Source organism: Gopherus evgoodei, chromosome 5 (assembly GCF_007399415.2).
Source record: "Gopherus evgoodei ecotype Sinaloan lineage chromosome 5, rGopEvg1_v1.p, whole genome shotgun sequence".
NCBI lineage: Eukaryota > Metazoa > Chordata > Testudines > Testudinidae > Gopherus > Gopherus evgoodei.
Genome location: NC_044326.1, coordinates 7,276,724 through 7,304,112, shown reverse-complemented (window position 1 = coordinate 7,304,112; position 27,389 = coordinate 7,276,724). Strand labels below are relative to the sequence as shown.

At 43.2% G+C, this 27,389-nt stretch overlaps 1 protein-coding gene across 7 annotated transcripts in view; it reads right to left on the bottom strand.

Moving 5' to 3' along the window:
- Window positions 1-369: 369 nt before the first annotated feature.
- Window positions 370-27,389, bottom strand: part of SLC4A11 (solute carrier family 4 member 11) — a 196,855-nt gene continuing 169,835 nt past the window's right edge. For 5 of the 7 annotated variants that reach the window (XR_004000528.1, XR_004000525.1, XR_004000527.1 and 2 more), the window contains exons 18-21: window positions 26,161-26,356; window positions 17,908-18,077; window positions 6,541-11,957; window positions 370-384 (exon numbers count right to left, since the gene is read on the bottom strand). Coding sequence is in view for 2 of the 7 variants with exons in the window: in XM_030563594.1 (XP_030419454.1) it covers window positions 11,894-11,957; window positions 17,908-18,077; window positions 26,161-26,356 (430 nt within the window). In the remaining 5 variants the exon portion in view is untranslated. Of the gene's footprint in view, window positions 385-4,033; window positions 11,958-17,907; window positions 18,078-26,160; window positions 26,357-27,389 lie in introns of those variants that run through there. The other 2 variants (XM_030563594.1, XM_030563595.1) reach the window with 1 other exon arrangement.

The following is a 27,389-nucleotide window of genomic DNA, read 5'->3' as shown; positions in this document are numbered from 1 at the left end:
GCTGTTCTCAGTGGTGGCAGATGGCAGAACAAGAAGCAGTGGTCTCAAGTTGCAGTGGGGGAGGTCTAGGTTGGATATTAGGAAACACTATTTCACCAGGAGGGTGGTGAAGCACTGGAATGGATTACCTATGAAGGTGGTGGAATATTCTATGATTCTACTTATAAGCAAGTGCATAATGTCAAGAATGTGAGAAATCTCATGGACATCAATCTTTCTCAACAGTGAATACAAACAATCCAACCAGTGAATACTACATGTGAGGAAACCACAAACAGCTGGCAACCATTCTGCAAACAGTAGAAGATACTAAAAACCATCAGGGAAATGATTTACTGAGAATCATTCACTCAGCCCCAACAGTCACCCCCACACAGGTGCTGCCTGGTAGAAGACAAGGCTCAGGATAGCTGATACAACACACGGGGCTACAATTGCTCAGCTCTTCTCCTCACCTCGCATTCATCCGGTGGGAGAAAATCATCAATTATTATGGCTCTAACATTTCTTCTCTTCCCTCTCTACTCCTCACTAACCATAGCCCAGGATTCTCAAACTGGGGGCTGGGACCCCTCAAGGGGTCACAAGGTTATTACCTCAGGGGTTGCAATCTGTCAGCCTCCACCCCAAACTCTCCTTTGCCTCCAGCATTTATAATGGTGTTAAATATATTAAAGTGTTTTTAATTTACGGGGGGGCGAGGGGGGGTTGCACTCAGAGGCTTGCTGTGTGAAAGGGGCCACCAGTACAAAAGTTTGAGAACCACTGCCATAGGCCCCACTCAGCCTCAAAGCTACATGTTGAGCAACCCTATTTGACTACATGGCTTATTGTGTGGTTGTGTCCTAGAGACGCAATGTTATTGTTTCAGGAACATCCCCTAGTTTTTTGGTTATTTTAGACCCCTAGGTTTACCATATTGCTCTGCACAAAGCCCCTGATTCACCACGGGGCATAAACATGTGCTCCCCCCCAGCTTCAGTGAGACAAACATGTTTTAAATGCTTTGCTGGTGCGATGGGGTGACTACCCTACACTCACCCTGCAGGGTTGAATGCCGGTCAGATGAGCCACTTAACCCATTAGGCAGCTGACTAAGGGAGGCTCAGCTGGGCAGGAATAGGTGGAGCCTATAAAGCTCAGGAGCTGAGATCAGAAGGGGCTGCTGGGAAAAGGCAGACACTCCCAGGTGACGGACGAGTGAAGGGAGATGGCAGGCTGCAGTCACTCCCTGGGAAGAGAGGTTTCTGGGAACAGGTAGGTCTAAGAAGAAAAGGGGAACCAATGGTAGGAAGCAGCTCAGGGGAGGAGCAATGAGGTCAAAGAGTGAAGGCCCAGGCTGCTGAGCTGAGGGTTGCTGGGCTGGAACCCGGAGAAGAGGGTGGGCCCAGGTTTCCCTACCAGCCACCAGGCGAGTGGCACTGAGGCAATGAGTGAGAGGACTGCCTAGGACTATTGAGCAGCTAAACCTCCCCCTGAAGGTGAAACAGAGAGAGTGACATGGCCAGGGGGCTGAGACTCGAAGAGAACACTGTGGTTCCTGAGGCTGCGAGAAGGGCTGCAGGCAGCTGGAGTGATGGTGTGCAAATCATGGACAAGGGTGGGGGCATCAGCCTCAAGCTAATCCCCAGAGTACCAAAAGGAGGGGCTGGTCTGGTGGTGAAGGGTGTGCCCCATGACAGCTGGAATAGGGGCAGATATAGGAAATGGCATGGAAAAGGAAGGAGTAGAGGAGAGGGTGGGTGGACTGACTTCATATGGGACTGCTTTGTTGCAATGTAAATGAATGGAGATTCTCACAGTCCTGAGCAGTTGCTGAAGGTCACACCAAAGGACAGTCTAAGCAAAGCAAGAAGAGGTGGTGGTCAACCATAAGCCAGGACATCACAAAATTACATGTTGAATTGCCATATCCTGGCATTGGGAGCAAGACGGGAAAACACCAAATAGCACCTCTGGGGCAGTACAGAAAGCTGGAGAGGAGGAGAGAGATGTTGTTGGGACGGAGGATGCAGCACAGACATCGCATCCTTCTCTAATTAAGAAAGATGAAGCATCAGCACTGGACGAAAGTTTAGGACGTGGGAAGCTCTTCACAAACTACAGGCCACGGTGTCAAATTTCCACGCACAGTTCCCTCGACCTCAGTTGTTTCTAATACACCCCTTGCAATTGGATCTAGGGGCAAGATCGCGTGCCTCGCCCTTGGGAGGCAAAGCACACGCAGTCCAGGAGGAAGGGGAAGCAAAAGGATTCTGGGCTCTTAAGGGCCAAAATGGACTCTGGTGTAACAGGCAGCTCAAGAAGCTGCTCCAAGATTCAGTGACCCTGACTGGGCTGCTTCTGAGCAGCTTGACAGCCCACTGCGACCCTACCCCTGTTTGAAAAGGACCTTGCAAGAGTTACCTACCCTAAGAGGATTATTGCTCTGTTGACCAGGGGCTTTTTTTTGTGTTCTACTGAGGACTGTAGTGGAATTGCAAGTTATCACTGTAAGTGTGTATGGGGGAAGGAGGGTAGAGGGTTTCTGGTCCCGCTTGCAGGCAGGAGGCTGTGTAGGGAAGCGTGCAATCAGAGGCAGTCAGCAGCCAACCAGCCAGCCTAGAGTATGGCCAGGTGAGTTGTTCCTCTGTTTTTAGGGAGCAGCCTGTTTTGTCTCACTGATTTTGAATTCGTGTGTGTTATTGCTCTGAATTCTCAGAAATAAAGTACCGTTATGGTGCCACCTTCCAGCAAGAGAATTTTATGTTCTAACCAAACTTCTCTGTGTTTATGCCAAACCATAACATTTTTGTTCTATTTGTACAGCAATCCAGCACAATGGTGTCCTGTCTATGACTCTGGTTCCTAGGTGCTATAACAGAAATAATAGTACAATAGCCTGACCAGGAACGAGAATGTGTGTCTCGCAAGGGGAATCCCTCCTTAAGCACCTAATTAGCAACTTTAACTGCACATCAGTGTCCAATTGGATGTGTATTTGTTCACATGCTCATGCAATCACTGTCCTTGTGCACAGCATCTCAGTGAATGGGTGCACATATGAGGTGTGTGGGGTGCACATGTTTTTTCCACATCTTATTCTGAAGGCCAGACTCTTCCCTTATAGGTCCTCAGATTATGTTTGACCTTTTACTGAAATACTTAAACCGCTTTAGATGCTATCACTCAAAATCACTCTCTTCCACACACACAGCAAAGAGGCTGGTGAAAAGCTGCTCCATAGTTCAGCTGTTGATGATGGAATGAAATGTGTACAACAGGGGATCACTTTCATTCTCCCAAATGAATAAATTTCACTAGCTAATTTTGTTATTGTCACATTCAACTCTGTTTTAGGTTAGCAGAGAATACGGCTACCTTTTCATGGGTAACAGAAGCAGGCACCTCGTTAAGGATATCATAGCAGCGATATAGGCAGGAGGATGGTCCAACCGTTAGGCCACTCCTCTAAGGCTTAAGAGATCTGGATTCAACTCCCTACTCTGCCACAGACTTCCTGGTGGGTTTGGGCAAGTCACTTAGCCTCTTTGTGACTCAGTTTCCCATCTGCAAAACAGGGGTAAATAGCTCAAAGATGTGTTGTGAGGCTAAATCCATTAAAGATAAGGAGGTGCTCAGATTTGATGATAACGGGGTCCATATAAGCAACTCCGGTAGATAGAACTTCCTGAGACATCATTTAAAAATAATCAGCACCCTGTTGCAAGAAAAAGCAAGATTCTCCCCTTGAAAGGACAACACAGGTCTACCTTCCACCTGCTCCACCCAGAAATGCTATTTCAGAGCACAGCAGAATTCTATGTCAATGTCTCATCCTTACGGGCTTGATCCTGAAGCCAACTGAAGTCATGGAAAGACTCCCTATTGACTTCAGTTGGTTTCAGACCAGCCCCTGAGCCTTAAGACAACTTCATTAAACCATGGTAGGGTGGTGGTGTTTTAGAAGAGGAAATCAGTCCTTTGGCGACTTTAAATAATAATAAAATAAATAATAATTTTAATAATAAGACATCAGAGCTCAGCATCGAAATATATGAACAGTATATTTCTCTTTTTATTTGTATGTTTCAAAATACAACAGAGTTCCTTATACAATAAAGGAATTGTTTTCCCCAAGAAGCAACTCTTTTATCAAAAGAAAATCATTTACTGTAATCAACACTAGTTAATATGCATGCGTTTATAATCCTACTTAGCAAGTGCAATATCTATGGGCTCCATCTCTATAAATACAAACCCCTTGTGTTTTGCCACTTAAAATATTTATAGACTAGCTCCTAGCCGAGCTGTCAAGGAAACCTTTTGGTCACCAAGTACAGAAATCTAACTGGCTGCATTCCAAGTGACATGTCGAAAAATAAAATCACCGCTAGCAATCTCCTGGCATGTAACAGATTGTCTGAGCTCAGCAGCTTTTCTAGCATTAGCTTGTATGGAAGCAGGATACAGGATTTAAGAATCAGTTCTGAATATCTCAGGGAACAGAGAATTAAAGCTCCTCTGTTTTTAGGTTCTGAGTGCTCCATGAGGCTTACCTGTATGCCATTACCCTGTATCTCCCAGAAGGGGGTGGGGAATTGTAATCTGTCATTTCTGCACAGGCTCTTTGCAGGTCCAACACAGGCAAAGAGACCTGGCTGCATAACATAACCTGTAGGGGTGACTACTTTAGGGAAGTAAGAATTAAAGGGAAGATTCTGCCTTACCCACATGGCAAAGTGCCAATCTTCACAGTGGAAACTGAGGCATAAATACTACTCGCTGTGGGCAGGGGGGAGGGGAAAGGGAGAAGAAAATACAGAACACTGTAACTGGAATATTCTTTAAGATCGCTCTAACCCAAGTTACTCATTACACATGCTCAGTCAGCTGACGTGTAGGTAGGTACAACTCAAGACTTCCACCAACCGCTACGCTTGGTGAAGGAAGTGATAGGCTTGTCCGACTCTTGCATTTTTACTTCCTTTCTCTATGTTTGGGTCTCTTTGGAGCCAAGACTGCCATCTGCCACGTAGGGTCATAGTTGTGGAGGTGCACCTCAGCCTCAATGGTCAGACCTGGGCACTTCAAGTTAGGCTACTAACTCTGCGTTCAGGCATTTAACTAGAAGTGACCTGTTTCCAGAGGTTCTGAGCACCTACAAATCTCAGTGCTGTCAAGGGGAGTTGCAGATGCTCAGCACCTCTGAAAAACTGGGTCACCTATTTAAGTGGCGAAGTATGAAGTCAGGCCCCTAACTTCCGCACCCAGGTTTGCAAGGGCGGGTTGTTGCCAATCAGAAGAAGCTCCACATCCCAAATTCCAGAAGTCTGGGGCTACAAAATATCGCACATTGAAATGGATACTTTAATAATGGAAAGGTGTATAGAACATTACTGCTCAGACATGTATTTCACTGAAACAGATACACCATCTGATGAACTTAATAGTTTATATTGAGGGGGCTGTGTGACTCATGGAACATAATTAATCGTGCCCTGAAAACAGATCACCTGCAAACCATGGTACTTAATTACCTAGCTACTACATTCATTGGATCAGCTACTTCCAGCAAAGTTGACATGTGTCTCATTGCCCTGCTGAACTTGGTTAACCAAGTACGAAAACCGATACATCGGATGTTGAACCTGATACACAGATTTTCTGTTGGATCCCATCATGTAACTAAGGTGAAGGTACTGTCAGCCAGCATTTCTCTTTGTGCATTGAGGACAGAGTGCCAAATACTATTAACCTAAAGGATTTTCATTTAATCAGTTTTCCTCCTTGCTGCCATCTTGCTCAATCACAAAGTGGATAGCACCATAACAAGAAAGCAGTGCAACAGTGACACAATACAGGAAATCACTGGGACTGGTGCATTTCAAGCTTGAAGTCGAACAGCAGTTAAATTTAGAGGTCTATACTAGCCGGGGGGATTTGGTGGCTTTCCACACCTGGGCGCTCAGCTCAAGTCTAAGTGAAATGAGCTGGATGGTCTAGCTTGGTTCACAACAAAAATAATCCACATTACAAATGCCACCATATCCCATAACGGGCTACCTCTACTCATCAAACATCCAGGCTTTGGCTCTTATAATGGAAACTGAATTCTCTCACCAGGAGAGGCAGAGACGGGGAGGGAGAGGCAATACATTCCCCAGGACATCATAAGTGTTCTATCAAATACAGTTCAGAATCGTACCCAGTGATTCATGTCCTTGCACTTTTCTGTAGTAAAATTATAGACAAATTTTCTTAGCTTGAAGGGCAACCATGTGCATTTGTGAAGAAGCAACAGTGCTGGAGATACTATAAGGATTAAGGGCACACCACAGTGAAAGAAGGTATTAGAAGTTGTCAGGCATTTCTGGAACCTCTTAAAATATTCTGGCAACCTCCAATACCCTCAGCTCTTGACACAATCATGGCTTCCAGTTCTTTGCTGTAATACAAGCCAGGCCTGTAGCCCTGGGGACAGGACTGGGAGTTCAAGGCACGTTTTCTTTAAGCAACTTGACATCAAATTGGCAATGCTATGTGCTTTTCACTTCTAACAACAGCAGCACAACAATCATATAACAGAAATTATGAATGATTCATAATTGTCTGAGATGGCATCAGTTGCCATGCCTACACCTTCAAGTTAGCTCAGAATTTGGACATGCCAGTGAAGATTGAGTGGTCTGCTATAGCGACACATTGCCAATGTCTTTGGACTGAAGAGTAGAAGAGTAGATTTTGCCTCTGATGTATGAGCCATAGAAGGAATGCATGATGGTCAACACGAGGAGAAGAGGGAGCAATGATTTAGCAGCAGTAGCCAATGCCATGGCATGGGAAACAGAGAGGGCAAACAATTTATTAATTTAAACCATCCCTACTGTTGCCAGCTAGCTTCCAGGTATAAGTGCACATTTTAGAAAGTGACCCTCTCACTGTTCTAGGTGACTTATCTCTGTCTATTCTGACATGTGCAAAGTGAATGCTTAGCAGAAATCTGGAACATGATGGCTGTTCTTGAGGTGAGACCAATGTATCTTCTCCCATTGGCATTTCTTTCCTCTCTCCTCGAGAGGGCAAATGGAATGTTTGTTCTGATTAACTCTAGGTCTACAATCCAATCAGCTTGAACCAAAATTCCTGCTTCTCCCAAGATCATGCTGTTGAACTACGTTTTCAATGCAGTGAAATGGAAGGTACACACCTCTCCAAAAGCTGGCTTAATTCGGTGGCTTAGTTGGAGATGCAAGTTTTAGAAGCTGGGTGCATCAAGGAGATTTTTGTGTGTGTGGTCCTAATGTGATATGCAATGAGTCAAGGGCTTGTAATGGTCATATTTCAGCATCTTAGTGTATTGTAATTGTTTTTATATGATTGTATCTCTAATTCACGTGCAGTTCATCAGTGATGTGTGTTTCTCACAGTACAGTTATCCGATTCTACCTTGAGATGTTTCACCAAGTAGCATGTTTGGCCAGAAAGTAGTTTGAATTCTTTTATGTCACTACCCTAACAGTGACCTGGTGGTATGTAACCAGCTAGCTTTTACCATCCAATAAGGCTTTCAAACTTTGCCGCTGCTTGGAGGAGATTTTTGTATGTTAGTTTCTGAGCAATCTGGAAGGCACATTCAGCAGCCTATACAGCATCGGCATTCTTTAATACACACAACAAACCTCAACATATCCATTTCAATGTGTAATGTAGCAACAGCATTCCATCAGCTGTAAAAAGAACTTTCAGACCAGCAGACCTATTTATCAATTAAGATTACATCTCCACCTGATCAGGATGACTTCCAGCGATACCATTAAGTGCCTACAAACTACAGCCTTTAAAAAAAAAAAAGTGTATTATATTTCCCAGTACCCTCATAATTTTGGCAGATGTTGGCAGCTAATTTAGGTTACAAAATTCCAGTCATTTCACAGGTATTGACTACCTTCTGACTCCAGTAGAATACAGCACAAAGCCCTCTTAATTAACAGCAATCGTCATCTCTTCAGATCCAGTTCTTTGGCAATATTTATACATAACATTGTGCATATCTATCTAAAGAGCTTATGATAAAAGAAAACTTTTGGTTATTACATTCTAACTGTCCTAACCTTCACACAAGTATTAAAGTGCAGAAATAGTTCTGTTTAGCAAACTCTCTTTTCTTAGTTAGCCTATTTCCTGGAAATGCCCGCTTACATCAGTAAAAAGAAAAGCAAAAGAGCTTTCATTTGTAACAGGAAGGGAAAGGTACTTGTAAGAAAATCCTGACTTTTTTTGGTCTGAAATAGGATCATCATTACTGGTATCTTGTGAGCCTGATATAATTCAAGACATTCTGACAGAGTCAAGTTTTTCATCTGATACCCATAGATTAGAATGTAGGGCCAGATTCTCAGATAGGGAAAATAGGAATAGTGCTATTGACTGCATTGACTGATAATTTACATCAGTTGATTCTCTGGCCCATGATTTATATAGTGAAAACCCTGGGGGGGAGGGGGGAAATCAAAGAGTCATGTTTATGGTGAAAAGAAAATACATGCGAGATTGAAATTGCATCACAAACTGTTCCAAAACAACGTAATATAAAAGTAGTTAGGGTGCTTTATTGTAGCTGTGAGTTAATTTGCCTCCAAATCATGTTGAAGTGTAACTATTTCTATATTTTACATTGCTTAACTCAGCGACATTTTTCACTGCATCTGGACTGCTATTTTCAGAGAGACTTAGAGAAAAGTAAAGAGCATCTTTGGTTCTTTCAAGAAACTGAGAAAAAGCTCATTTAAAATATATTACTCCTGCAAGGGCTTTTGTTAAGTGCAACACACACAGTCTGTCAATGCAAAAGTGACAGGTTGTGGTAACTCATGTAAGTTTACAAGGTGAACAATGAACCTATGGTAGTTGTTCTATTGCACATAGTTTTTTAGGGGTTTCTTTTCCTTTTTAGTCCTACTGTATTTTCATGCAGTTTGCAGGTATGCTCATAGGCTTTTCTGTAACTAGATTTACTGTATGTGTACAGTGAAATTCACCTCCTGTGCAGAGGGTCAACCCAAAACCTATGGACAACTTATGTTCCATGAGACTGCATAGAGATGAATTTCACCTATGGACTTTTACTTGAAACAGCTGCTTTGCAGGCAGCATTCTTGCCCCGCTTCCAGCAGGGGATCCATCATGTGCTTTATACCCTCTCATGCAGGGAGTCTGATTTCTCACATTGTGAGATCTGTTGTTAGAAACACAAACACTGGGAGCCCAGGTATCAGTGACATAACACAACAAATGTGTAGTTCCAACACCCATGTTTTCAACACGCAGGTCACTCCAAAGTATTTGAGACACCCAACCTTCTTTTCAGGGGCTTCCATTTCAATGTGTTTTACACTGGGAAGGAAAGAATTTGTTGGAAAATTGTCTTATTGCAATTAATATCTGGCCACGGATATCAATACTGTTCTCTTTTTGAGTCACCTGGTCTTTTGTGTGTGGACTGGCACAGACTGCCTCTGGACCATACAACAGTCTTGTTTGCTGAACATACACCTCATCTTTAGGTGAAGTTAAAGAAATGAATAAACTTTAATTTGAAACTTCTGCAATGACTGCTAGCAAGCCTACTAAAGACCTGATTCCAGGATTAAGAATATCAGTCAATGTGCATAACCTAGTTGCCTTTAATTCTTATCTTCTTGTTCTGGATAATGCAAAAAGTGTCAGATCTGTCAGTTAGTTAGCCAGCCATGTTTGTTACTAGAGCTATTTCTTTTTGGTGTGCTAAGACATTTCTAGTAAAAACAAATTAATGGCAATGCTCATGTTTCATTTATTAAGAGGGCCAAATTAGGCCATGCCCTTCACAGCACAGCCGCAGGAGTTGAGTAGAACATAAGGTTACATTTTCAAGGTGATACAATGCTGCTCAGATGGCTAATGAAGTAGAGAATCTATTTCCCTGCAGTCACTGTGCTAAATGTTTATTCCCAACAGTAACATATAAACCCTTAGGAACAACCTGGTGCTCCTTGATTGGATTGCCAATGGGAAACTTATGAAACTTCAAAGAGAAACTGAACGCTCTGCTCTCAGTACTTTCCTTCAAAGCTGTAGGCAATTGCAATATGATGGAATCCCTTTGAGTGCTATTAAAAGCAAACTAGTTATTGAGATTGGGTTTATAAGTTTGGTTTTAGCATATGAGCTTTCTTCCCCAGTTCCTCTCAGTGATGGCGAGATGCGTTTTTTTACTTTGTAAAGAAAGCCAAATCGCCGATGTATTCTCTCTGATAAACCTCACTGCCAATTTATTGTGCAAACAATTTGCTTGAAACAAAAACACTTGTCTGCACGAATCTACTGTCTGTTTGCATTTATTGTAATGTGATCCTAATTTTTGCTTTTTAAAATTATCTTCATTGCTCCACTTTCTTTTCTTGTAAAGTTTGCCACTGGCCGCACTAGAGATGAATATGGAATTCGCTACAGGATAGCTTGTTTCACAGTACTTCAAGTATAGAAAAACTGACCATAATACCAGATAAATTAAATAAACCAAAAGATAAAATAGATAGCAGAAGAATTAGAATTCATACAGAAATATAATGTAATGTCGGGGGGGTGGAGGAAAATGGGAGATAGCTACAAAACTGAAACAGTGAAGTGACAAACAAATATTGATTAGAAAACAACCAACTTTCACTACATACGGTACATTAAAATTAAATGGAAAATTCACGTCAGAAAGCATTCAGACAGGATGATGCAGGTCACAAAAGCCAAGGGACTAGAGGAAAATGAAGGAAAGTTTGAATGTAGCAGTATGTTTAAAAAAAATCAGTAATTGGGTTAATGCAGTTTGACAAAGAATGGCTTTGAAGAAGAAAAAAGAAGCACCGAAGCAAAGGACAAATGTATGTCAACATAGTACAGGTAACACTGATTGCACAAGAACATTTTCAATATCTTGAAAGAATATGCCTAGATATCCAATATATGTATAATATATATGCAAAATATATACACCAATCTAAGTTATGTATGTATATATGTACACATAGGCCGTTCTGTACATATGTATATGTTCGCATTAATGCGCATGACTGAATTTTGCCACATTTCAGCATCCAGGTGAATTTGAGCACAACCAAAAAGGTTGCTGCTGTACATACCTACAATTCTATATTTGATTACTGAGAAGTAACAGTGTAAAATAGGTTGAACTAATTCTCAAGCGGTTTAGACCCAGCTGTAATTACATCAGCATCACAAAGCGAATCCAACCTCTGAACATTTCTGGTACACATGAAGAAATTAAATAACACACAATCCTCAGCACAACCATATTCTTTTGCTTCCCAGCCCATCCACTAATCAATAACTTGACGAGATCCTCTGACATAGAGCTATCCTTTTGGAATATGAACTGGAGAGATGGGTAATTGCATTAAAGCTCCAAATTATTCAGTAATTCTGTAAAGCAAGGGTTGATTACTGTCCTTACATCTCAATAGTGTTCTGGGAAAAGGGACACAGTGTATAAAAAAGGGAAACCCCTTAAAAAAGGGAACGTGAGGCAACCCTAGCATAGCACAATCCAACAAGAGAAACATATTGATCTGTGGGACTTCAAGTTTTAGGATGAAGAAGGTAACATTTCCATAAAGCTGGCTTGCCTCAAAACTCGGAAGAGTACTGGCCTCTCAATCCAAGGCTGTTTTGATCTGAAAAACTTAAATGGCCAATTGGTCTTCAACTGTATATCTCCAAGCGCCAGACTAGAGCAGAAAGTGAGTCCTGGCGGTTCTAAACAAAAGAACTTCAGATAAATACTTCTACATCTCAGCAAGGCTGCCATTTCCTTTTGATTTGAAAAGCTGTTCGCTGTTCTCAGAGCAGAGATTCATTTTTAGTGCTCAGCATCCATAGCATCTAAGTATTTCGCTTCAATGATCCTAGGAAGCAGGTTATACCTATGAGTGAACAACAGAGATAATTAGATTCAGGTTAGTGCTGCAATAAGGGTTATGTTCATCCTTTTCCAGGCTCTTCAGAGCTGGGTGTGTCTGGGGCAATTCATGAAACTTGCTGATTTACATCAGGTTTGTCAAGCTGGCAGGAAAACACAGCCATGTTTGTTCACATCGCTGGAATCCCTGAAACAGCAGTGTTGCAAAGACCCTCCTAGAACCAATTGCCTTCAGCTGTCAGAGCAGCATCTCCACCATGTCTACTGCTGGTGCTCCCTCTCCCCTCTGAAGGCGACAAGGATGGGATGGAATGTTGGCCTTGCCCCCATATTTGTGTCCCTGTTTGGTTTGGGGGAGGCAGCTGACCAGCTTTTGATCAGTCGAAACAGAACATAAACCAGCCTGAGGAGCAGAAGCGTTCAGGAGGGGTCTAACTTTCCTAGAATGTCATTTCCAGCTCTCATGTCTGTTATTCAACAATCACAAAGCAGGACCCAAAACTTTATGAGACTGGCTTAAAACAGGTCAGCATTTTAAACAAAATAATACATCTGAGTTCCTTTTACAAGAACCCAAATAAACAAAAGTCATCTGAGATTCTCAGACACTCAATGCCTTCCAGAGCTGGGGCTTTAAGAAAACACATCACATATTGTTCGTGAGAGCTAGCACCACTGCTTTTATAGTCACTCGTCTTTTGCTTCTGCCTGCTTCACTGTGTTCTCCGTCTTGTCTCTGTAAGGTCTTTGTGGGAGGGACTGCCTTATTCCACATTAAAACCAGGACCCCATTGTGCCAGGCACGGTACAGATCGGGGCCGCTGGAATCTACTTTTATAAAACATAATAATAATGGTATCTCCTTTAAGGGAAACACACACTAAGTGGCAATGCAGTCAGGGCCGGCTTTAACTTTTTTTGCCACCCCAAGTGAAAAAAAAAAGGAACACCGCCCTGCTGTAACACTCCCCCCGGGCGCAGCCCAGCCCCCCTCCCCCTCCCGAGCGCCACCAAAACACACACACACCCTCCGAGCGCTGCCTGGCCAAAACAAACAAAACCAAACCTGAGCGCTGCCCCGCCCCAAGCACGTGCTTGGTTGGCTGGTGCCTGGAGCCGGCCCTGAACACAGTCAACATTAATAAGCTTTCTCCTTAATACATCTGACTGGATATTTGTAGATTAATCCTCTGCTTCCTCAACGGCACAGGAAGTTACTTTTCAGCTATTTAAATAATAATGACAACAATGTAGTAAGCCTGGTTTATATTTAGAGCGCCTCAATAGGTAGCCAGGAAAGGAGATTTCAAATCTCATTAGCTGCAGCGCAATGCCCTGAACTCCTCAAATTGATCTGACATGAGATAAACACTGGAAAATGAAAGCATCCAGGAAAACACAAACTCTGTTTGATCTACATTCAATTCATGTTGTGAAACACAAATGATTGTGCAAAGAGGAAAAGGGATGCTTAAAATACTCCTATCCATGGGGATACAGTGCCAGAGAAGTCATGTTTAGTCAGCAGCATCCCCAAAGCTCTGACCCTGCTAAGAATTGAGAGAGGTCACATTTTCTCTGGATGGAATATTCCATTACAGCCAGAGTAGAGTCTCCGAAATAATTACTCCAGGAGGCATTCTGCGCCAAAACATTAAAAATTCTGCGCACGGTATTTTAAAATTCTGCAAATTTTATCGGTCAAAATAACACTACATAATCACACCAGTTTCAATTATTTTGGTAAGTTATTTCAAAATACCTGTCAGCAAGTATGTCTGTAAGAATATGGACACAGGAAAAAATTCCCCCAGGAGTAGAGAGTTAAAGAAACCCCCTATGCCAACCCAGTTCCTGTTCCAGCCAGGTGGCCAGACACCCACACCTCTTCCCGCAGAGCTCAACTGTGGGCCCTCGGAGCCAAGGGATCCAGAGGGAGAAACACCCAGATGCTTGGCCCCAGGCTTACACAGAGTTTCCTGCATGCTGGCCTCTCCTTCTCTTAGGGCATGCTGCAGCTGCCAGGAACCCTCCAGCTCCCTCTCCCTCCCCCCAGCAGTGTCTTCTGTGTGCGAGCTGAGCTTTGCCAGGTCCAGGATCCCCTAGTGGCAGCCAGCAGCACTGCAGCCCATTTCTGTGGGGGAAAGGAAATTCTGCGCACACACTGTTAAGTTCTGCAAAATTCTGCTGGGACTTACTGGATATGATTCTGTCCCCAGCTCTGCCACACACTCCCCATGTGACCTTGAGCAAGACACTTAATCTCCCTTTCACTTCCTTATCTATAAAATGGGGATAATACTTCCCTTCTCCTACCCCGTGTCTGTCTTGTCTATTTAAATGATCAACAATGTGGGGGCAAGGACTGTCACTGACTATGTGTATGTACAACGCCTAGCACAACAGGGCCTCGAGTCTTGGTTGGGGACTCTCAGAAGCAGGATGGGTTGATTTAAAGCATGATTTCAAGCACCAAGTGGAAAGCTTTCATTTAATTCATCAATATTAATCAACTTTTCCATTTGTATTTCAGTTATTTTCTAGAGCAGGGGTCGGCAATCTTTCAGAAGTGGTGCGACGAGTCTTCATTTATTCACTCTAATTTAAAGTTTCACATGCCAATAATACATTTTAACGCTTTTAGAAGGTCTCTTTCTATAAGTCTATAATATATAACTAAACTGTTGTATGTAAAGTAAATAAGGTTTTTAAAACGTTTAAGAAGCTTCATTTAAAATTAAATTTAAATACAGAGCCTCCTGGACTGGTGGCCAAGACCTGGGTAGTGTGAGTGCCACTGAAAATCAGTTCGCATGCAGCCTTTGGCACTCGTGTCATAGGTTGCCTACCCCTGTTCTAAAGAAAGGAACACTGTCACTGGTTCATATAACCATTAAAACATGTTGATGTACAGTTAAATAGAGCCTTGAAAGTATTTGGTATATCTTTTTGCTACTCAGAAGGGTTCATTGTAACTATGTACATTTATTTAAGCAATTATATAGCTCAGTATTTTCAGATTCTTATCAATTGTACATTTGTGTAAGTTAGAAAATGGTCAACGATGGGTGAAGCCATAAATATTCATAATTTGAGAACTGAGCCAATTGGAGCTCAGGTAGAGAGAAGCTATAGAAAAGGCCCCGTGGGCTCACTGGATGATCCTGACAAGATACATGATGGTGTCTCCTGGAGTCAGAGGCTAGGCCCTAGTGTCTGTGGTGACTTTGCCAGCCTCTTGCACCCAGTAGCACAGCCCCTGGATCCCCCACAGGATCAAGCCTTTAATACAGCACATGTCCTATTGTGCCATATTCTTAAAGCTTGGTGTCAAAAGTTGGTTGTTTAACTTCTGGTTCTCTCTCTATGTAGAGAAGCAGCATTTGACTCAAAAGTTTTTGATAGAGGCTCATGGATTCAGCATAATTTAATTTTTATTTAAATGTTTTGATTATAAGATGTTTAGACCTTAACATATTTTGTATTAAATTCAGATTTCATGGTAAACAGGTTTATTTTGTCAAGAAAAACATTAATTTAAATAAATTTAAATAAAAAATCCAATTCCTGGCCCAAGAAAAACCATCTGTTTTTATCCACCCTGCTCAGCCCTGCTGTAACACTAACTAACGAGGACAAAAATTCAGGACACAGAGAAGCAAAGGTTCTCACAGTTACAAACTTGCTCTGATTGCACGTACTGAAGTATCCATCTTGCAGTCTAAGCAGTAATCCCTAATATTGTCTATGTGCAGCGTGAGATAGTGAATGTTGCTATGAAAATTGTGACTTGGAGTGCAGGGGACTGGACTAGATGACCTCTCAAAGTCCCTTCCATTCCTACGATTCTATGATTCTGCAATGTCTATTTTTTTTATAGAGTTAAACAATGTAACCTTGGTGTTGTTGTATGTGGAGGTTTTGTTGTTTTTTTGCAATCCAGTTCCCTCCTTCCTTCTAATTAAAGGAAAGCAAAACATATGCAGGATAACATTTAAATGATTTCACTTCCGCTTTCAATCCACACCTCGCTCTACCGTGAGCTGTGAAGAGTTCTCCTGACAGCAAGGCTAGATGGCAAGGTGGTACAAACACCTGTGGATGGTCTGTACTAGTGTTCCCTGTATTACCGTAATGCCCGGTCGTCAGCAGGCGGGACTGAACCTGGGGCCTCTGGAGCTTAGTACATGAGCTTCTACTGCATGAGCTAAAAGCCAACTGGCTGCAGAGCAGACTCACTTAACTCTCTTTCTAAGGGGTCTCGGTGCCTCTAGATGGGACAGAGCACCACACCCAGGAGGCGTGGGGGTTACATTAGCACCAATGGTGACGCACTGTTACAGCAACTGAAAGAGAATTACCTAAAATTTTCATTTAGGCACAGCCGCTGAGGGGAAGGGAAAGGAGATGCTCACACACGTGCTGCTGTCATTGTCTGGCTGGAGGCATTTTTTGCAAGGCTGGGCTAAGTGACCAGCAGCTCATATGGAAAAGCAGCAGTTAAGGGCAGCAACAGAAAACGACAGCCACCCAGAGCCTAATCCTGATTCTAAGGGAGACCATGGCAGTTTTGACCTTCCCTTCAATGGGGACAGGATTGGGCCATTAGTTTCCACCTTTGACACACACTGTTCATTTGCAATCTTTTTCTCACAGATTCTCCGAACAGCCCCAGTGTCTTTTGGATCATGTGGGAAACGCTGTATTGTAATGCATTAAAGGCAGCAGGGCATCATTAAACTGCTACAGTGCTGGCTGATGCCCAACAAGCATGCTTAGAAGTGATTTTTAATAGCTTATTACTGTTTGATATTTAATTCATTTCCCACCACACCTAAGAAAGGACAGAATACAAAAGAGGGCGTCGGTCAATTGTTTTATTTAATGAGCCAAAAAAACCCAACTCCTACAATGCTGAGAAAATGAATTTATTTCACCTCACTAATGGTCCCTAAAGCATCAAGGGAGTCTCCTGAAATGTAGGGAAAAAACAACAACAACCCACAAACACAAAAAAAAAACAAAAAAAACCCAAATCACTTCCGGGTCCCTAAGGCAAATTTCAGCCAATTGTGAACATGTGCCAATGTAATCTTAACACTAAGGAGCACTGCCCAGGAGACTGCTAATTGTGCCGTGGTTTGAAGCTATAAAGCACTAAGTTAATACTGAGAGTTCTTTAGGAGAACATTCTTTACTGTATGTAACAATTCTGCTGAGAGTAACTAGTTAAGGTCAAGCGGGGGTGCTGCACACGTAATCTAGGCCATTACAGGTTGAAGACTCAATCACAGCTTTACCCCAATCAAGCCACTGTCATGCTACCCCTAGAGCAGACTAATCTGTCTTCTGGGTTCCTCCTTGCTTCTGTGCTACAGTCTGTCTCGGTCATGGGCGGCTTTCACTTAGATATCCTGGCTGGTGTGTATGGTTCCAAGGCTCCCTGCCCCACACCACCTTGGGAAGTCCTGAGAAAGATCCCATCCATCACACACTGCTAGCCATGATCCAGGTAGCTGGTTCCAGGGGAGCAAGTTGACACCTTGTGTGACCACTCAAGCCAGTGCAGAGTATGGCACAGGATCACAGAGAAATCAAAGGGCAAGTCTACACTACAGCACTACATTAGTGCAGCTGTGCACTGTCGTGTGTCTGGTGAAGATGCATCATGCCGATGGAGGAGCGCTCTCCCATCACCATCATGACTCCACCTTGGCAAGAAGTATAAGCTATGGTGGCAGCAGAGCTTCTCCCGCCGACATAGCGCTGGTGTGAACAGTGCGAAATTTGCATCGCTCAGGGAGTGTGGAGGCTTTTACACACCCCTGAGCAATGTAATTTAGATCAACTTCAATGGTAGTGTACACCCACCCTAAGCAGTATGCAGTTGCCTAGTCAGAAGCCAAACATCCTGGTCACTTAGTGAGGTGTCTCTAATACAGAGAGCGTCTTACCTGATCGGGATCATTCCTATCATAATGAGAGGAAAAATCATCTTCATGTACGGTAATGGTGACATCCCAAACCCACAGAGGATGAGGAGCTGAAGAACCTGTAGGCCTGTGAAATAGTGGATCTTCCTCTGAGGTACCCTGCGGATGTAATGTGTCGGAGGGTAAGCCGTCTGTGAAAGAGATAAGAGGTATACGTCAGGCAGCAATAGACAAATCAGTCCAGGTGGGAATAAAGTATAAAAAGTGTGCCCATGAGAGAAATTATTTTAGGGAAACCATCACCACACAGCTGTAAGGGTTCATATCGCACATCAAGTCAACGGGTAGATACCAGAAATACACAAATGGCACTGCAGATGTTGAAGGACTTTCTAAGCGGAGTACTGGCCTGTTCCTTAAGCCAAAAGGGCTGAATTGGGGATTTCTAGGGTTAAAGCTAATACCTCTGGCTGTGGTACTGGCAACAGAACATAGAGAATGACTGGGCAATAAAAAATGGGGGAAAACCAGAGATAGACTTGCCTCAGGGAACACCTGGAGCACAAGAAATACTGATAGAAATGCCATAATTAGATTCCCCAGTGGATGATTAGCAGCACTTTGTAGCAACATGTAAAATATCCGGGGGCGAGGGAGAGTGTGTGCATCACGTGGTGTTGCCGTGTTAGGCAGATCTGTTTGCGTGCTGCTCCCATTTCAGTTTGTTTTCTATGTTTTAATGAGCCCTTTACCATTTGAAAACTTTCCATCTTCTCTTTAGGGGACAGTGTTCAGCCCAAACTGAGATCGAGCAACTGTGGAACTTAGCTGGGGAGAGGATAAAAGAGACCCCACACAAGGAGATGGCAATGTAGTGTGAGTAGGAGTGACTATCCGCTGATGCTGATATAAATGAATGGGTCTAGGATCGCAGCACCAGTTATGCAGGTTTCCTAACCTAGGTACAACAAGCTAATCTGTACTAAAACAGATATTATTTGTTATCTGTGTATCATAGCACCTAAGAGCTCCTGTCATGGACCAGGACCCCGTAGTGCTAGGTGCTCTACAAAAACAAAATAAAAAGACAGTCCCTGCCACAAACAGCTTACAACCTAAGACAAGACCCAACAAATGGAGTACTCTGCATACAATATCCATATCCATTCTTTATTTACAAATGGATATATTCAATCAATAGAATCTACAGTACCTGTGATATCCTAGGTAACAGTGGGTTTCAATAGATGCCAAATAAAATTAGGAGACTGTTTTTCCATTAGAACCAAATCCTCGGCTCAACTGAAATCAATAGAAGTGTTGCCAGTGGAAAAAAAGAGTTACTAACCTTCCGTAACTGTTGTCCTTTTCAATGGACATGTGCAACAAATCTCAATCTTGGTGCGTATGCAATCTGCACAAAGTCATTGGAAATATTTCCCTCAGTGGTACCCATCCGGGCGACTCAAGGGCCCTCTGCTACTGTGTGCCACTATGTGCTGGTATAAAGGGCTCAGCTGCCCCAGAACCATCTCAGTTCCTTCTTGCTGGACAGCTCTGATGTGGAGGGATAGGAGAGTAGATTGCGGAATGGACATGGGTAATACATTTAGAAGAATACCAGTTACAGAAGGTTAGCAATCATTTTTTCTTCTTCGAAGGATTGCACATGTGCATTCTATTCTCAGGTGACTCAAGCCATCAAGTAGGAGGAGGGATCCATGTTCGTGGACATACAGATTGGAGCACAACTTGTTCAAATTTAGCTTCACCTCTAGAGTATTGGATGATGGCATAATGGGATACAAAGGTGTGAACTGAAGAGCAGTTTGCTGCTGTACAGATTTCCTGGATAGTGAACACAACAAGGTCACTTGTGATCTCTCTTATGTAATGTGCCGTCACTTTGCTGGGTGGGGAAATGCCTGTAAGATCATAATTTACACAAATGCAGGAGGTTACCCAAGATAAAGTTCTTTTCGAAGAGACTGGGAGACCCTTCATTCTGTCTGCAATGGGTCTGAATGGTTGGGCTGACAAATGGAACTCTTTAGTTCTGTCTATGTAGAGTGCCAAAAATCTCCTAACATCTAGGAGTATGCAGGCATTGCTCCTCTTCATTGGAGTGTGGTTCTGGGGCAAAAGATAGGTAAGTAAATCAACTGGTTAATATGAAAATGAGATACCACTTTAAAGAGAAATCTTGGATGAGGGTGCAAACATACTTTAAACCTTAAAGACGACTGTATAAGGCAATTTGCCCACCTTCCTGCATGCAGCTCAGCCACCTTCCAGTGCGAAGTGATAGCTACCAGAGTGATAGCTATCAAATGGAGGCCCCATGAGTCTTGACAAAACTAGGTTCAAGTCCCAGGGCAAGGGAGAAGTTTCCTTATCTGACAACCTTTCCAGGTTCTTCAAAAATCTGATTGTCCTATCATGAGAACATATAGAACAATTGTCCATATGGAAATGAAAAGCTGATATTGTTGCCAAGTGGACCTTGATAGAATTGCCAGCCTTGCTGTTGTAGATGCCATAGATAGTCCAGGATATGATGGATTGATGACTGCACTGGTGAAATCCTAGATTGACAAGACCAGATGGGAAAATGCTTCCACTTCAACATGTAGTAGACCCGGTGGAGGGCTTTCTGCTATTTAACAAGACACATTGAGAGTTTGCTCCAAGCAAGACTCCCCTCTGAGATTTAGCCATGGAGCCTCAAAGCAGTTAAAAGAAGCGCCCATCAGTTCAGGTGGAGCAGCACACCATGATCTTGAGAGATTAAGTCTGGGTCCAATGGAAGTGAACTCGAAGCATCCACAGATAGATCCAGGAGAGTGGTGAACTAGTCTGCTGGGGCCATGTTGGAGGTACTAGTATAACCCAGGAATGGTCTCGTTTGATACTTAGCAACACTCTTTGTAGGAAAGAGATTGCAGGAAAAACATAGAATCTGATATTCTTTCTGTGAGCTTGATAAATTGCCACATGAAATCAGGCACCTTTTAAAATCAAGGATGGCATATCAGTCTCCAGGAAGGGAATAATGGAAGCCAGGGTGACCATACAAAACTTTCTCCTTTTGAGAAATCTGTTGAGCTGGCACAGGTCTAAAATTAGTCTGATACCTCCCTTCGCTTTAAGGATTAGGAAATAATGGGAAGAGAACCCCATTCCCTCTGAGACACTGCAGAACCTCCTCCATGGCTCCTACCTAAAGGCGTGACTGAACACCTGGAGGAGGAGATCCTCGGAACAGCAGTCCCTGAAGAGGAATGGGGAGAGGCAGAAATCAATTGGAGGTATATCCTACTTCCACAGTGCTTAATATCCTTTGGTCCAAAGTCATCTGGGACCAAGCACTGAGGCCATGAGAAAGGCCATTTGCGAATATGGGGAAGATGGAACCTGGCATTCTGAAAACTGGCATGGCGTTCTGTAGTGACCCACCAAAATGATGGTATAGCACTCCCGGGGTGTCTGGATGGAACAGGTATTGATGCAGAAGCAGAAGGAGGAGATGGTCTACAACTATAACCCCCACTCTTCTCTCTCCGCAGGTCCGGCTGAGGTGCAGGGAACGAGTAATGATGGGTCCACTGCAGGCAGAAATGTTTCCTGGATGGCTATGGATGGAGTGTACAACCCTACAGACTAATGTCGCCCAGCGTCCTTCAAACCATGGAGCTTAGAGAGTCTGTTTGTGCCAAAAACAGTGATGACCCTTCAAAGGGCAGGTCTTGTACTGTCTGTTGGACTTCTGGTGGAAGCCCCGAGGACAGTGGCCAATAGCTCCTAAGCACAAAAATCACCGAAACCACGGTCCTACCTGCCAAGTCTGCAGCATCCAGTGTCACCTGCAGCAAAGTTCTTCCTATAGATTTCCCCTTATTAACTAACGAGGAGAATTCCTGCCTACAGTCCTCTGCAAGCATGTCCCTAAATTTTAACATGCAGTCCCAAACATGAAAATCATAACATCCCAAAAGAGCTTGTTAGTTGGCAATCCCGTCTTGCAACCCCCAGTAGAATAAACTTTTCTACCACATAGATCTAGTCTTTTTTTGCATCCTATGATCTGGGGAATGAAGCCTCTTGGCCCTGCCATTACTGTTCATTGGCCACTGACACCAGAGATCCCAGTGGGGATGAAAGTACAGATAATTCAAATCTCTGAGAGGGAACATAATACTTTCTGAGGTGGGAGGAATGTAGTAAAGGGTCAGCCAAAGAGACTTAATGGGGTCCATAATTACCTAATTAATAGGGAAGGCCACTTACGGAGGCCCTGTGGTGGCCAAAATATCAACAAGGCAGAGGAAGGACTCCTTAGCCACCTCCATCTGAATTTCCAAGCTTGAGGCCACCCTCTTCAATAGCTCCTGGTGAGCCCTATAATAACTGGGGGAGAGAGAGACGCCCCCTAAGGGGACTGCCTCACTGTGAGAGGTAGCTGAAGAGGCCAGCACAGGTTGAGGCTGCTCCTCCTCTGGCTAGTTGTCCTGCACCATCCTCCTGAAGTAACTCTTGCTGCTCATCACCAGGCCCAGTACCGGGCTCAGGAACAGGTGGCACCTGGTGAGTAGATTCCCCATGTCTCTTCAAGGACATGGAGCACAAATGCCTTGTGTATGACCTAGAAACCAGGGGAATCCCCGTAGCTTCCAAAAAGGCCACTGGACTGGGGGTGAGCCCCTAGCCCACATGCTCAGTGTTACTCCCACTGGATGATCCCTAGGGTAGTAGCACCCTGATGGATAGTGGCAAGAGCAGCTCTGAGGCTGGGAAGCACAGGCGCCAATCTCTGATTCAGAGGAGGACAAGTCAAGGAGGTCAAGGAGAGGCTGCTCCTAATGGTGCTGAAGACTGGTGGCGAGTCAGAGAAGAGCATCACACTGCCAACATTGCGGGCTTCCCCTTCATGGATACCATCAGGAATGATGTCAGAGGCAACAGAGTTTGTGGTGGTATGGAGCACTGCACTGACAATACTGGTGTTTACTGGTGCTGATTGCATGGTCTTCTGCACTGCCGCGGAAACCGGTACCAATAGGTTCAGCAGACCTCTCATTGCCACAGACGCCACCAGAGTGATCAGTTCAAAGATGGTCTCGGAATGATGCAGTCCCACCGACAAAGAAGGCACTCCATCAGGCCCAGAACTAGATGGCACCTATTTCGGTGCCTGAGTCAACAGTGCTGGTTTCTGTGGTATCAGAAGAGTGCTTGGGTTTCAGCTGCACTCTATGCTTATCCCAAGCCTAGAGATTTTTAGTGCCAGTAACCTTCCTTTCTTGGCGATCTGCTGAGAGGTCTTATGCCTGTTCTTAGGCACTGGGAGAGTGAGCAGTGCTGGGTCTTGGGCAACATAGAAGATTCCTAACCAATGACAAAAGCAGTCACTGCTGAGTCCGAACAGCTGCGCTCTGCCAGAGGTCTCAGGGCTGCTGGCATGTGCAAAACCTTCAGCCTGGTTTCTCTGTCTTCTCTTGTTCTAGACTTAAAGTCTTTGCAGATTTGGCAGCAACCTCAAGTATGAGTTCCCCCCCCCTAAGGAATTCAAGCAGCTTGAGTGTGGGTTGCTCAGGTACATTGGCCTAGTGCAGGAAATGCAGGGTACCCTTTGGTACCAAGAAATGGAAAGCCCAAACTGGGAACTGAAAAAGAAACAAATCCTATCTACACTATGAACGAAGTACCAATCAATTAGAAAACTATTTACAATGAGCACACAGAGCATGTGCAAAGGCAAGCCAAGAACTTCCAGTGACAATCCTGGGCAGTAAGAAAGTTCTCAAGGGTTTCTCGGACTGTTGGACAATATCTTGGCAATATCTTGAAGGACAACCATAATTTGGCCCTTATTACAATACCATAATATATAAGTTGGAGATTCACATTACTACTTGTTACTGTCTAACCTAGTGACTGGCTTTGCTTCTGTTCTGTTAACATGAGCAGAACAACTTATTAGAAAACGGAATTTCTGCTCCACTTTGAAATTTGTTTCCATCCTGGATTGGAAAACCAAGATTTCCTGCCTAATAAAAATTCCAAAAAATTTCTGTTCAGGACCATCAAAATGTTTCCCATATGGTAAAAACGTTTAATCACAACTTCATCATTTTGATTTATTTTGTGTTAATGTTTAGATATTAAAATCTATAATATATATACACATGTAATATTAAAATATTTTAACATGTCAATATTGTTGAAATGAATCATTTCCACTTTTTCCTGATGAAAATTTGGTCAAACTAAACATGCCCCTGAAAATCAATGTGAATTCAGCAAAACTGCATTTTCCAATGGAAAACTATTCTACTGAAAAATTTTCAATGGATTGTAATCGGTAGCTGTCCGGAATGACAGTCTACCTTGGAAGTCAACTGCTTATCAGCTGTGAAACGTAATTGGTTTTCTAAAAATACTCTATTAGCAGGCAAACTGAAAAGCATTTTCACATGCCACAACCTGAGATAAGAGTTTTTTTCTCTCTTCCAATAACTGATATCCCTGCCTTGTTCAGTGAAGTTATCTTCTGTAGCTGGGGAATGTAATTCTGAACTTAGGAACATGGTGAGTAAGTGAAGGAGTAACTAATTTTTCACCAGCTAGCTTTAAATTGCATTTGTTTAGTTTAGACTTGCACAAACTGAACATTTCTAGTCACGATTTGAGATTTTAAACCTTTGTTTTATAAAAAGAAAAATGTTTCACTATGCCATTAGTTTCACTCACTTCTCAAATTCATTGTCATTATACACCTGGTATTTTATGGGATTTATAGAGCATACAGATATTATCCCTGTATGTAGACACTGTGGTTGGCTTTTAAAATATATGTTCCAGATATTTTACAGTCAGAAGGTAGAAATATATTACTACACGCCAAATCTATTTAAAATGGTATTGTTCAAGCATTTATGGTTTGTACTCTGCAAACACTTCAGGGTTTGTCTCCAGCAGGAGTAACAATATATGGTTCTTTGGAGCCCATTTCTCCCGAGGTGAAAGATTAGCGCATTAAAGCTCGATCACGTCTGTGCAAAACTCACAGAAGGGAAAAGTTGCTTGGGAAGCCTCACGTAACTGACTCTTCGGAGCCCCCCTGGCTGGAATGGGTTATTTTAAAGGCAACAAATGGCAGAGTTTAAGTAATTTATAATGCAGATAAAAGAAAATAAAAGCAATAGGAAAAAAACTGTATCAACCAATGATAAGAACCATGGAACTAATGGGTGAACCATAACTATTCAGTCACTGAGGTGCTTTTGAATGCTGCATGCCCCCTCTTTGTTTACTCTCACTGCAAGTTCTTTGGGCAGGGACTTGTCTTACTCCTGTGGTTTGGCATCCTAAGCATGCAGAGCATGAGGCTCCATGGAGAACCGCATTCCCAGCACCACAGAATTCCAGCATACAGAGATGTTTATACATCTGCCTGAACTGAATGTATGTCAAGTCAATATTATTGTTTGTATTACAGCAATACACAGATGCCTCACTCTGGATTAATGTCCTATCCTGCCAGATGCTATCGAACCCAAAGAGAGACTGACAGTCCCTGTAGCAGCAGAGAGCTTACAACCAGGGTGTTCCTCACTTTTACAAGCACTAGTTCCATTCTTTTTTAACAGAAAAAAATAAAGTTACTGGCTAACTGTTGCCCGGAGGAATTTTCACTGGGAGCCGCATGTCTAACCTACACCAAGAAGTGCTATAATTCTGAACGTTTTGGGGATAAACCAAGTGCAAAGGGACTCAAACATGCCATCCCCATCGTTGTGAGAATGGGTGAGTTCACGGTCCGAAGAGCTTGTGCCATGTTTGCCAACCTGCAAGGAAGTAAAAACCACAAACAAATACCAAATGGGAACACAAAATGAGGGTGTGATTGCAAAGGCTGGCAATAAAAGCTCCTTCATGTATCAAAGGAGAGGAACATAAGGTTTTTGAAGCACCCTTCCTGTCAGGGTTAATGGCGAAACTGTCAGGAATCCTGTGGTGGCCTATTGCCCTGTAATTATTATGGTGGCTGCACGCACAAGATAGCTTATATAGGGTGTGTGTGAGTGTGTGGGGAGGATGGCTTGGGGAACGAGGAGGCTAAAACACATAATCATGGACTATTTAATGGCAATGTTTTGAAGCTGTAGTAATCAACTCATTATATGAGTTTCCTCAGGAAACAGAGTGTAAGGCGCTATTTCTTGTTCCATATCCTGTGCAGTAAATTTCCAGTTTCAGGATGACTCTCTATACCTGTTCTTTCAGCAAGAGGGCCACCCTCTCGAAGAGTTGATTCCCATCAATGGAGGTCAGGGCGATGTATAAGAAGAGGCCATAGAGGACTGGCTTTGGGATCCACTGCAGTGGGAAGGGCAGGAGGAAGAGTGAGAGACCCACCAAGAAGTTGGCCACCAGTGTAGTCAGTCGTGTCTCCTTCACGCTCACTATCCTGCAGGTGGGAGAAGACACAGTGACACGAAAGCAAAGACTGAGAAGGATAATGACAGGTCAACCCCCATGAGTACTGTTGGGGCTCACTCACACTGGGAGCCTATTATGAGACATGTGTCATTCCAATTCAGCAATCAAGTATCTCCAGCCAAATGCTAATATTTTCAGAAGACAGAAGCCATCTTGGACTCAGTCCAGGCAGTTAGCCCACCACTCAAACAGAACAGCTGGATAAGTGCCAAGGCCCAGGACCAAGTTTGTTTATTTAATTTTCTGTCTCTACTCTTGTTTTCTCCCAAGCTCCATGGATCCTATCTGAGCTTAAACTAAACTAATTTAGTTATCTGCAGTTTGCTAAGCAGAATCACTTTAGAACATTCTAGAGCCCCCTTTCTGCACGTTAAGCCTTCCCAGCATTACCTGATTTCAGACTGCACTGATGTGTGCATGTATGTTATACATATACATGACCCCCTCCCCAAATGGGGGTCAGAGAGCTGCTTCTGTGGAAACTAACTAGTAATCCATTTGAAAACACATTCTCTTGACTAAGTCATCAGCATTTTTGATAAACACAAGAATCCCCTTGTTTATACACCAGGGAAAGTGTCCAGAGAATTATGTAGGGAATTAGGAACTTAATCCTATGGTGGAGTATGGGAGTTGCTCTGCAAATTTCTCATTAACCCATGCTAAAAACCTACTTACTTAATGCAAATTTCCAGAATTTGACAGATTTTTAGACTGACAGACCTGTCACTGAAAATATATCGACCGGAAGTAAGAAAGGACAAGTTACTTTAAAACACACTGTACAACACACAGTCTAGAAACATTCCCGTATGTGAAAGAGTGCCCCCTGCAGTAAGCCGGAAAATAAGATAAGAAAAAAGGACATTGCTATCCTACATGTGAGCAATCGTTGCCATTGTCCTATGTGCCTAACAAAAACTGCGAAAAGGGGAAAACTCGTCTCCCAAGATTATTTAAAAAAAAAAAAAAAGACAGTTTACCTGTATTTTCATTTCCTT